At 40.2% G+C, this 13,279-nt stretch overlaps 1 protein-coding gene across 1 annotated transcript in view; it reads right to left on the bottom strand.

The window, feature by feature from the left end:
- Positions 1-13,279, bottom strand: part of LOC120937061 (dynein heavy chain 5, axonemal-like) — a 342,938-nt gene that overhangs the window by 185,223 nt on the left and 144,436 nt on the right. The window contains exons 45-47 of the mRNA XM_040350003.1: positions 12,424-12,492; positions 11,186-11,284; positions 2,263-2,400 (exon numbers count right to left, since the gene is read on the bottom strand). Of these exons, the coding sequence (XP_040205937.1) occupies positions 2,263-2,400; positions 11,186-11,284; positions 12,424-12,492 (306 nt within the window). The remainder of the gene's footprint in view (positions 1-2,262; positions 2,401-11,185; positions 11,285-12,423; positions 12,493-13,279) is intronic.

Below are 13,279 nucleotides of genomic sequence, written 5' to 3'. Positions count from 1 at the left end.
GAGGTGCAAATGAAGTCTGTCTAGGCTCAGTTAGATACACTGGGGCTAGCCATTTTTTTTTACAAAAGCTTACGCGCTATTATGGCACTACTCCCCCCACCCAGGTGGAAGCCTTCCTGACCGTGACTAAACGTACATATGAGAGAAGGGTGGCCTCATTACCAGAGGGCCCGTTTTTGTCGGGGGCCTACAGACATCCCGGTTCTGTCAGGGGAGAGGAGACTGATCGTGTGTCCCTACCAAGTAGGAACAACAATCTCTCTCCTCCTCTAGTCAGCCACATTCCTCCCACAGTTAGAACACACATAGGGAACACATTTAACCTCTTGATCACTCCCTAGTGTTAACCCCTTAACTGCAGTGACATGTATACAGTAATCAGGGGCTATTTATAGCACTGATCGCTATTTAAATGTCAATGGTCCCAAAAAAGTGTCAAAAGTGTCCGATTTGTCCTTTGCAATGTCTCAGTCCAGATAAAAATCGCAGATTGCCACCATTACTAGTAAAAAAATAATAATAATAATAATAATAATAAAAATGCCATAAATATATCCCCTATTTTGTAGAAGCTATAACTTTTGCACAAACCAATCATTATATACGCTTATTGCCTTTTTTTCTTTTTACCAACAATATGTAGAAGAATACCTAAACTGATGAAGACATTTTTTGCGTGTGTGTGTGGGGGGGGGGGGGGGGTGTATTTATTATAGCAAAAAGTACAAAATATTGTGTTTTTTTCAAAATTGACGCTCAAAAAACAAACAAACGCAGAGGTGATAAAATACCACCAAAAGAAAGCTCCATTTGTGGGTGAAAAAAGGACATACATTTTGTTTGGGTACAGTGTTGTCAGTTAAAGCAACGCAGTGCCGTATCACAAAAAATTGGCCTGGTCAGGAGGGGGGCAAATTCTTTCCGGGGCTGAAGTGGTAAAACATAATAATACAGGATTAATATAGCGTCAACATTTTGTGCAGCGCTTTACAATATAAAAGGAGACAATACTGTTACAATACAGTAGAATACAAGAGGGTTAATGCTGGGTTCACACTATTTTGAATTGGATGTGGATTTCTCCACATCCAATTCACATAGCAGGAGATTGTGACCGGCTTTCTATGGAGCCAATTTACACATGTCTGCAACGGCTCCGGTGTGAATTGCACAAGAGTCCTATGCGTCTTCTGGTCTGTTACAGGTTAAAATTTAGCAATTTGTTTTGCTGAAATCAGACCTGAAATGGTGAATGGAGAAGCACCGATCCCTGCTGGGAGCCCCTGCAGGTTCCAGTGTGAACCCAATCTAATGCCGCGTACACACGACCATTTTTCATGACGAGAAAAATGCAATTTTTTTAATTTGTCATTAAAAACGATCGTGTGTAGGCTCCAGAGCATTTTTCTCGACGAGAAAAACGGCCATTTAAAATTTAGAAACTGCTCTATTTTTTCTCGTCGTTTTTCACATTGTCGTTTTTCTCGTCACGAAAAACGGTCGTGTGTAGGCTTTAACCACAGGGGGGGGGGGAACGTGCATGCTCAGAAACAAGTTATGAGAAGGGAAATTTGCATAATCAGACCAAAGGGTGGTGCCATTTGAATGGAACTTCCCCTTTATAGTGCCGTTGTACGTTTTGTACGTCACTGCGCTTTGCTCAAGCATTTTTTATCACGATCGTGTGTATGCAAGGCAGGCTTGAGAGGAATCACATCGAGAAAAACTTTGTTTTTTTTCCATGACATAAAAACGGTAGTGTGTACGTGGCATAAGAGAACTCTAAGCTCCTTTAGGGTATATAAACGTATGTGAAAGGTACCTGCTTGCAGTAAAGCAATGAATATAATTTAACAATAAAAGCTTTAGTTTTGAAATCTAATTTTGATATTTCCTATTACAACAAATAAATTGTTACGGGATTATTGAAGGAATATAAGTGAATATACCTTTTACTATAGACATTTTGTTTTCGTATTTACTAGCCAGTACATTCTATGTATGCAATCACCCACTAGATGGTGCTAATAGCTTTCAATAATATAATTACAACACAACCGCATGAGGATAAGATTACGTAATATAGAAATGCAAACAACTCCTCTGTAATGGTATGAGAAAACACAGCCACTGATCAGATTGGCCTTTACTAAGGAAAAAAAAGTCAGTTAAATTGTTATGCAGTAAAAAGACCAGATAAGGAAATACTGTCTGCAAAGAATATTTAATAGCATGATTCATTCTCTGTAAACACTTCCAGACCTTGCATCCATCTTGTAAAGCGATCTTAGGTAGTCTGGCATTGAAAGAGTCATAAAGGGCCCGTGCATTGTGCATGAAGACAGAGATTGCTTGCTTAGGGAGGAGGTGAAAATCATCAAAACAGCTCCAACATCCATCCTAAAAAATACATGGAAAATACGTGAATCCTGTTGCAGTTACACTGACATGTTACAGTCCATTAAACTGTGATTCTAGAGCAACACAGGTGACTGAAACATACAAGATAAAGACAACCCATGTGTGATTTTGCAGCTTTTGTTCAGACATTCAGTCACACTCTTTGGGAGAAATGTTTGCCAGATCATTTTATATTCTCAAAACTGAGCAAACAAGTGATAGTCACTTGTTTGCTCAGTTTTGAGGATATAAAATGATGTATGTAGAATCACACTTCTAGATTCAAGACAAATCACTAGCGCTACCCATTGTAGGCCTGATTGATTAAGAGGATTGGGCAACTGTCCGCAGATTGTTTGCACCACTAAACATAACACATCAACATTATCAAATAAATGAATAGGAGGAATTAATAAAAAGTGTATGAGAAAAACTTTGTGTCAATTGGAGCGCTTGCCCGAAAAATCAAATTTTAAATGTTAATTTTCTAAGCAGGACAGTACAAGTTGCTAAACGCCCCTCTGGAAGACTATGTCCCTCCCTGCAACAGTTCTGGACAGGAGTTAAGAATATTATCCTTCATTTTACATCAGTGGACCTCTACGCAGACCTTTAGGATATTTACTAAAACTCAACAAGGTACCACTGCAACATTAAACACACTCGGTGATTGCTCACATGCTGAGTGCAACTCGTGCCTGCATTCCAAACGTATAGAAACAAACCTCCCCACCGACCCTAGGTCATTGGTTTCACAAACTGAATGTAAAGGAGCACAAATACCGCGCTGTTTGTAAAACGAAATAGCAGCCAACACAGCAGTGGATCAAATTGCAAAAATATGGAAGTGTATAAAGAAAGTGCAGTGCTAATAAAACAACTATATTCAAATTGTGTAAAAGGTAAATAAATATAGTGACATGTGGATTTGTTTTGAATAACAATACACTGAATATATGTGAAACGAATATAGAAAGAACTTTGAGCTAGATTCACGTAGCTCGGCGTATAGTTTTGCCGACGTAGCGCATCTCATATGCGCTACGCCGACGTAAAATAGGGTGCCCAGACCATTATTCACAAAGGTCTGGCGCCGGCGTAGGGTAAATAGGCAGGTGTAAGCCCGCCTAATTCAAATGTGGAAGGTAGTGGGCGTGTTGTATTCAAAATAGCCGTGACCCCACCGGCGTACTAACACTTACGTCGGTCGGAGGAAGCTGTAATTCAGACGTATCTAGCTCCGTGAATAGCACGCATAGATACGACAGCGCATCTACTGACTTACGCGGCGTATCAATAGATACGCCGACGTAAGAGCTACATGAATCTAGCTCTTTGTGTCTAAAAGTCCAAAGATTGGTGAAATACAAAAATGTGCATCGAAGTTAAATGATTGACTTTGATAGGAGATCCACCACCAATAACACCAATCTCTTACCAGAAAGATTGAACTCAAGTGGGTGTACACCCAGTGAGTCAATCTAGCTTTGTAATGAGATGTACCTGAGATGGATCAGGTGTAGTATACGAACACAGCTTCCAGGGGTAATATTGAGATGATGGATATCCAATGGCAGTCACAACCAGCTCACAGTCAGACCATTAAATAAAGCAAGAAAAGAAGGCATATAGTGTAATTCCGTAAAAAAGACTAAACATTTATTGGATAAACAGAGGTGATACACTCACATTTTCATATGACTCCTTATGAGGCGAAACGACGTCGGGATGCTATGCTGATTCCACTGTCTTTTTTATAAGCGCTTTTACCCATGGAAAATGTGAGTGTATCACCTCTGTTTATCCAATAAATGTTTAGTCATTTTTACGGAATTACACTATGGGCCAGATTCACAAAGAGATACGACGGTGTATCTCCTGATACACCGTCGTATCTCTGACTTACATTAGTCTTATCTATGCGCCTGATTCATAGAATCAGTTACGCATAGATATGGCTAAGATCCGACAGGTGTAACTGTGTTACACCGTCGGATCTTATTTTCAATTTGAAAATGGCGCGGGGGTGTTCCCGCTGATTTACACTGAATAATATGTAAATCAGCGAAATACGCAAATTCACGAACGTACGCGGACCCGACTCAGTTTCTTACGACGTTTCCGTAGCGGTTTTCCCGGCGTATACTTACCCCTGCTTCTATGAGGCGCAGCCAATGTTAAGTATAGCCGTCGTTCCCGCGTCGATTTTGAATTTTTTTACGTCGTTTGCGTACGCCGATTCAGAAACCAGCGCGTCGCAAGTTACGCTCACGTCGAAACCACTGATGTCCTAGTGACGTCAGTGGGAGCAATGCACGCCGGGAAATTTCGCGGACAGCGCATGCTCATTTAAATCGGCGCGGGAACGCGCCTGATTTAAATAGTACAATCCCCCTAGCCGCAGAATTTGAATTCCGCCGGGGGATTTGCGAGACGCCGACGCAAGTTTGGAGGTAAGTGGTTTGTGAATTACCCACTTGCCTCTCAAACTTGCGGCAGGGTATCTTAAATCAGATAGATCACGCGGATCTAAAGATCCGCTGATCTACCTGAATCTGGCCCAAAATGCCTTATTTTCTTGCTTTATTGAATGGTCTGACTGGGAGCTGTTTGTGATTACCATTGGATATCCATCATCTCAATATTACCCCCGGAAGCTGTGTTCGTATACTACACCTGATCCATCTCGGGTACATCACATTACAAAGCTAGATTGACTCACTGGGTGTACACCCACTTGAGTTCAATAATTCTGGTAAGAGATTGGTGTTATTGGTGGTGGATCTCCTATCAAAGTGTATCATTTCACTTCGATGCACATTTTTGTATTTCACCAATCTTTGGACTTTTAGACACAAAGGGCCAGATTCAGGTAGAATTCCGGCGGCGTAACGTATTGCATTTACGTTACACCGCTGAAAGTTTTACGGGCAAGTGCTTGATTCACAAAGCACTTGCCTGTAAACTTGCGGCGGCATAGAGTAAATCCGTCCGGCGCAAGCCCGCCTAATTCAAATGGGGCGTGAATCATTTAAATTAGGCGCGTTCCCGCGCCGAACCGTCTGCGCATGCTCCGTTTTGATATTTCCCGCCGTGCTTTGCGTGAAATTACGTCGCACCGACGTTATTTTTTGAACGTCGACGTGAGCTACGTCCTTTTCTATTCACAGTCGACTTACGCAAAAAAAATAAAAAAATTTAAATTCGACGCAGGAACGACGGCCATACTTTAACATAGTTAGTCTAAAGATAGGCCAATAAATAGCAGCTGTAACTGTACGCCGGGAAAAGCTGACTAGCGACGACATAAGAGAATGCGACGAACGCGCGTACCTTCGTGGATCGCCGTAAACAGCTAATTAGCATACCCGACGCGGAAAACGACGCGAACTCCACCCAGCGGGCGCCAAAGTATTACACCTATGATCCGAAGGCGTACGAAGCCGTACGCCTGTCGGATCGAAGCCAAAAGCCGTCGTATCTTGGTTTGAGGATTCAAACTAAAGATACAACGCGGCAAATTTGAAAATACGCCGGAGTATTTCTTCTGTGAATCTGCCCCAAAGTTCTTTCTATATTCGTTTCACATATGGACTTGTTTTGAATAACAACAATACACTGAATATATGTCACTATATTTACTTACCTTTACACAATTTGAATATTGCTGTTTTATTAGCGCTGCACTTTCTTCACAAACTGAATGACATTAGATCTATGGAATGCTTAAAAGCCGTTTTTCACAATAGACAAGACAAGTTAAGGATCACCTGGCTCTCTTGGACAGCCTATACATGCTCTTTCCAATATAATGGGCTGATATCTCAGACTCCATTTGGCCAGGGAACCTGATTATCCACCAACAGGGATTTACCCCATGACCCAACTAACCACCTTATGAGATCTCATACAAGGTGGGGACCAGGGGAAGATGAAGTGGGCAGAGAATTACCTCCCTTTGTCCCTCCCCTCCCACCTTCTCTTACCCCACATCTCTCTTCCCCTATTTCGCCCCCCTTTGTTAACACTAACCTCTGGTATGGAAGGGGAAGTTTGTAAAATGTAAACTGTTCCACATTGTGCTGTCCTGCTCACTTAGCCCATATATATAATAAAAGCCAGATGGTGTGAGGAGTTTTGTGTGATGTGTTACAGTGCCTAAAAAAAGTATTCATACCCCTCTAAGTTTTCCACATTTTGTCATGTTACAACCAAAAATGTTAATATATTTTATTGGGATTTTATGTGATAGACCAACTCAAAGTGGCACACAATTGTGAAGTGTAAGAAAAATGATAAATGGTTTTCAACATTTTTTACAAATAAATATCTGAAAAGTGTGTTGTGCATTTGTATTCAGCCAATATTACAGATGCAAGTTTTTGGGGTATGTTTCTACCAGCTTTGCACATCTAGAGAGTGAAATCCTTCTTTTGCAAAATAGCTTAAGCTCTGTCAGATTGGATGAATAGAAATGTACAAGTCTTGCCATAGATTCTCAATTGCATTTAGGTCTGGACTTTGACATGTGCTTTGATCTAAACCATTCCATTGTAGTTCTGGCTGTATGTTTAGGGCCATTGTACTGCTGGAAGATGAACCTCCGCCCCAGGCGCAAGTCTTTTTTCGTTTTCGGTTGTAACATGACAAAATGTCAAAAATTTCAAACGGTATGAATACTTTTTCAAGGCACTGTATATGTTCTAGGAGAAAACCCTGTTGGAGGGGTGCTCCCCAGCATCTGCTACTGCATACACCTCCCTAATACCCCTTTACCTCTGTATCTGAAAAGTCAAGTACATGTAAGATGTAACACTGGATGTGTTGTCCTATTGTGTATTGCACAATGTCCTAAATAAAAACTGTAAAAAAAAAAAAAAAAAAGATTTTTTGGCAGATAACTTTCTAGGCAGTATTCCGTTGGAGATCTGGAAGAAGCTCTTCCCATGTTGGAGCAAAATACAGGTCATTCTCAAAAAATTAGCATATTGTGATAAAGTTCATTATTTTCTGTAATGTACTGATAAACATTAGACTTTCATATATTTTAGATTCATTACACACAACTGAAGTAGTTCAAGCCTTTTTATTGTTTTAATATTGATGATTTTGGCATACAGCTCATGAAAACCCAAAATTCCTATCTCAAAAATTTGCATATTTCATCCGACCAATAAAAGAAAAGTGTTTTTAATAAAAAAAAAGTCAACCTTCAAATAATTCTGTTCAGTTATGCACTCAATACTTGGTCGGGAATCCTTTTGCAGAAATGACTGCTTCAATGCGGCGTGGCATGGAGGCAATCAGCCTGTGGCACTGCTGAGGTGTTATGGAGGCCCAGGATGCTTCGGTAGCGGCCTCAAGCTCATCCAGAGTGTTGGGTCTTGCGTCTCTCAACTTTCTCTTCCCAATATCCCACAGATTCTCTATGGGGTTCAGGTCAGGAAAGTTGGCAGGCCAATTGAGCACAGTAATACCATGGTCAGTAAACCATTTACCAGTGGTTTTGGCACTGTGAGCAGGTGCCAGGTCGTGCTGAAAAATGAAATCTTCATCTCCATAAAACTTTTCAGCAGATGGAAGCATGAAGTGCTCCAAAATCTCCTGAAAGCTAGCTGCATTCACCCTGCCCTTGATAAAACACAGTGGACTAACACCAGCAGCTGACATGGCACCCCAGACCATCACTGACTGTGGGTACTTGACACTGGACTTCAGGCATTTTGGCATTTCCCTCTCCCCAGTCTTCCTCCAGACTCTGGCACCTTGATTACCGAATGACATGCAAAATTTTCTTTCATCTGAAAAAAGTACTTTGGACCACTGAGCAACAGTCCAGTGTTTCTTCTCTGTAGCCCAGGTCAGGCGCTTCTGCCGCTGTTTCTGGTTCGAAAGTGGCTTGACCTGGGGAATGCGGCACCTGTAGCCCATTTCCTGCACACGCCTGTACACGGTGGCTCTGGATGTTTCTACTCCAGACTCAGTCCACTGCTTCCGCAGGTCCCCCAAGGTCTGGAATCGGTCCTTCTCCACAATCTTCCTCAGGGTCCGGTTACCTCTTCTCGTTGTGCAGCGTTTTCTGCCACACTTTTTCCTTCCCACTGAGGTGCCTTGATACAGCACTCTGGGAACAGCCTATTCGTTCAGAAATTTCTTTCTGTGTCTTACCCTCTTGCTTGAGGGTGTCAATGATGGCCTTCTGGACAGCAGTCAGGTCGGCAGTCTTACCCATGATTGCGGTTTGGAGTAATGAACCAGGCTGGGAGTTTTTAAAAGCCTCAGGAATCTTTTGCAGGTGTTTAGAGTTAACTAGTTGATTCAGATGATTAGGTTAAGAGCTCGTTTAGAGAACCTTTTCATGATATGCTAATTTTTTGAGATAAGAATTTTGGGTTTTCATGAGCTGTATGCCAAAATCATCAATATTAAAACAATAAAAAGGCTTGAACTGCTTCAGTTGTGTGTAACGAATCTAAAATATATGAAAGTCTAATGTTTATCAGTACATTACAGAAAATAATGAACTTTATCACAATATGCTAATTTTTTGAGAATGACCTGTACATCATGTTTTGTAAGGTTTTGCAAATTTTTAAATGAAAGTTCTGAGGAAGCAGGGTTTCTATTTATCTTTGATTGGACTTGATAGATATGTGTCTGTTTATAAATTGGTGCACACTTTATAAAGGCTGTTCACCTTTCTGAGCATCAACTACAGGTTTAGGGTTCTAATGAAGCAAGCTGTTTTATTTATTTATTTTTAAGCGATGGACATGTCTCTTTTTTTATAAAACTATGTAACTATGTTACTAAATTACTTTCTAATACTGAGCCTGTGATATTCCCTCTTTTGTGAACAAAGACAGATGGCAAACCAGTACTCTACATGTATGTTTACACAGTGATTGAATAAATATGAACACTTGAAGCATGTCTTATTTCTGACCTTTGAACCCAATAGGTTGTGCTGTTTCATTTATGCTATCTGCAGTATTCATGCTTCAAGCTTGATTTATTAGGTTACAACTGTCATTTTTAATGCCAAGTTCTAAAATAAAAACTTAAAGTAGAACTATGTCCTCCCATTAATAAGTATGTGCTGTAGCACTAATGCCCTGTACACACGATCGGTCAATCCGATGAGAACGGTCTGATGGATTTTTCCATCAGTTAACCGATGAAGCTGACTGATGATCAGTCGTGCCTACACACCATTAGCTAAAAAAATGATCGTGTCAGAACGCGGTGACGTAAAACACAACGACGTGCTGAAAAAAATTAAGTTCAATGCTTCCAAGCATGCGTCGACTTGATTCTGAGCATGCGTGGATTTTTAACGATGGACGTGCCTACAAACGATCATTTTTTTTCAATCGGTTAGGTATCCATTGGTTAATTTTAAAACAAGTTTAACATTTTTTAACCGGTGGATAAATAACCGATGGGGCCTACACGCGATCGGTTTGGTCTTATGAAAACGGTCCATCAGACCGTTCTCATTGGATTGACCGATCGTGTGTACGCGGCATTAGTTATAGGTGCCTCAGTCCCTCAACTAAGTCCCGAACATTTTTTGATAGCAGAAAACAAACACCCTTGCGCACAAGTATGTTGGTCAGGTGATCTAAAGTTCGACATTGAATCTCAGGCCTTGCTGCCCTCCAGGATGGGGGTATCCTAGCAGTCAAAAGAGAAATAGAAAAAAGAAGGCGCACCAGCCTTGTGCATTATCCTTAGATGAGTTTTTGTGTCCTCATTTGGAGACTGTGGCTATCAGACCAATTGCCATCACTTAAAGGCTTCTTACATTGCGGTTTCTTTCATATGTTTGTGAGTAGTTTTTTTTTATATTGCTATTTAATAAACCCATCTAAGGATAATGCACAAGGCTGGTGCACGCTCTTTTTCTATTCCTCTTTTAAGTCCCACAAATACCTGTTGAGTCTGCCAGTAATGTCCACCTAATGCAGCCTCCCATTATGGTGCTGCAATAATGTTGCACTGCTCCTGAATTTAGAGCAATGTTACCACAGTCATGAAGGCTGTGTCTGCTTGCACTGCAGTGTGACGGAAAAATGTTGCGGGGGGGGGGGGGGGGGGTTGCTACCATCATTGTCACCAATCCTGTAGCTTGTCAATCAGCAAATGGCCACAGCTAGAACTGAACACTGACTGTGCTGCCAAAACATTAAACTGTGAACTGTAGTACCTAGTAGGACAGAAGTGAAGGATAAATTGGCTTACTCCGGGAAGGTAAAGGAAGTTGTTTGCTTACTTTATAAAGGCTTGTGCATCACATAGTAAATGAATTTGGAACTTGCTTTGAATGTCATACAAGGCGCCTTTTTAAAGCATTTTAAAGTACAAAAGTCAAATTTCAACTAGAATCTTTCATTTATGTTTTAAATATAAACCAGTAAAAGGTGCGATTCTCCTTCTGTTTTATTTTTTTTATTTTTATGGTCCATGCTCCCAATCTTCAAAGAGCATTCTTCATATATAGATTGTAAACAACAAAACTGCCTGGCGCTCTGAACTCAGACCCAACTTACTATGACAGTCTAACCTATGCATACTACTAACTGTAATTCTAAGGTGGGTAGGATGGCCCATTTTGCTGCACCTCACATTTACATGCAGCCAGAGTTTAAATTCAAACTATAGAGAGAAAGCTAAAGAGAGAATTACAGTAAGTATAAGCATGCATTGTACTTTTCATACAGCAATTTTTTTTTTTTTCTACGGACAAATTAATTCTCTTTTCTCGGTACAAATCTTAACTTACAAGAGCGGTTCCATTCAAAACTCTCCCCAGTGCAGATAAGTCTGTTGTTGGAGAACACGTGAAGAGAAAAACAAAATTCCCCAATAAATATGACAGGCCCTAGTGATATAAAAAGACAAACAAAAAAAAAACATCATTCATATGAAATGAATTTTTTTTACAGTATATACCTTAAAGGGGTTGTAAAGGTTTGTTTTTTATTTTCTAAATAGGTTCCTTTAAGCTAGTGCATTGTTGGTTCACTTACCTTTTCCTTCGATTTCCCTTCTAAATGTTTTTTTTCTTTGTCTGAATTTCTCACTTCCTGTTTCTCCTCAGTAAGCTTGCCCCCATCATCCATGGGGGTTTGTCAGCCAGAACAGCTTACTGAGGAGGAACAGGAAATGAGAAATTCAGACAAAGAAAACAAAGAACATTTTTTTTAGAAGGGAAATCGAAGGAAAAGGTAAGTGAACCAACAATGTACTAGCTTAAAGAAACCTATTTAGAAAATAAAAAGCCAACCTTTACAACCCCTTTAACATTATAAATACAGCCTTCTGTTAAAAAAAAAGAAAAAGAGAAGTGCATTGTGAGTCCTTCACTGTGGTCCATGGGGGTCAAAAAGAAAATCATTATGACTTTATCCATAAGGAACAGGGAAATAGAACTAATGACATAAATATGCACTTAAAATACACAAAAGAATACTGCTCTGTAATGATCAATACAGTACATTATTACATGTATTTTGGAAATGCAAGCAGTGTAAGTACCTGGTTTTGACTTAGTATCAGCCTCTTTCAATCCCTTCATATCAAATATCAGACTATGGGTGGCAGAAGCAGCACAAGGAGCCAATCAAGGCTGCTGCAGTGCAAGGGGCATGCTAATAGAAAAGAGCAAAGTGACAGAGAGATCATCTCATCTGTGTGCGGCTCTTCCTTTTTACAGGGTGTGGAGTGGGAAGGGCCCCTGAAAATGAAAGTTAAACTGCAGCAGAGAATGGTCAACTCTCCTATCCTATTATACAGGGCTGTGATGTAGGCAGAGCTGTTTAAATCGAAGGACTGAATGGAAAGAAATAAAAATCCTTTGATAAGTGAAACAGCTCTTATATATGCATTTCATTTATGTATTATGGTGTTTGTCTTGAGTTCTTTATTAATATAACATATTTTCTGTTTCAGTATGCCAATCTGTAACAACTCTTTGATTTTGTAATGAAAATTATATTCTCATACATGACAAGCACCTACCTTGACTGTTTCAGTTTTACCCACTCCGGGATCTCCTTGGAGAACCACACCATTCCTCTGCTGTAAAATCTTTAGCAAATAATAAATAGAGAAATCAATTTACCATTTCCCATCAATGCACACAATTCTACATGCATGAATTTCTCTAGTGTCTTATATGGTATAAAGAATAATTCCCCGCAAGGGTAAGCTGCTGACACACCAAGTAGACAAATTGCAACAATGTGGAAACAAAAAAAGTGTAGCGCTAATCAAAATATATAAATTAATAAATAAATAAATACGTGAAAAATTTATAAATGCGTAAAAACTTGATAGTTTTGATAAAATTGAGAAAAATTGATAGTGAACAATGTAAATAGAAATGTCCCCATAAGCACAATATAAAAGTCTATATGCAGGAGTGATCAAACTTCGGTGTTGACAAAGTTCAAAATATGGTGACGACTTAAAACCATGCAGATCTGTGCAAGTGAAGAAGTGATGAAGTGAAGGGAACCACCCCACAGGTAAAAGGCTTACCAGAATGTATGGACCCTAGAGAACCTACGTTCAATGGGTCAAAAAGGCTTGCGCGGTGGAACCACAATGTAATTTGGCCGATCCTATGGACTTCAGGATGCTGTGCCAAACATGACAAAACACCAGCAGGATAGAGAGAATCTCAGGGAAAGGTGACTTCCTAGTGGGTTGTCTCATAGAAATGATGGTCCAGGGAATCCCAAATGGATGTAGAAGGGTTGTGTCACATAATAGAAGAAAAAAAACGGCCACATAGCGTAACTCTATATTACATATAAAAACATGCTTCGTCCACTAGGACATCATCTGGGGGGTCCCAGATGATCCCCAGATG

This window comes from Rana temporaria, chromosome 4 (genome assembly GCF_905171775.1).
Source record: "Rana temporaria chromosome 4, aRanTem1.1, whole genome shotgun sequence".
NCBI classification, from domain to species: Eukaryota; Metazoa; Chordata; class Amphibia; order Anura; family Ranidae; genus Rana; species Rana temporaria.
The sequence above is the reverse complement of the archived record's forward strand: the minus strand, read 5'-3'. Positions and strand labels throughout refer to the sequence as shown.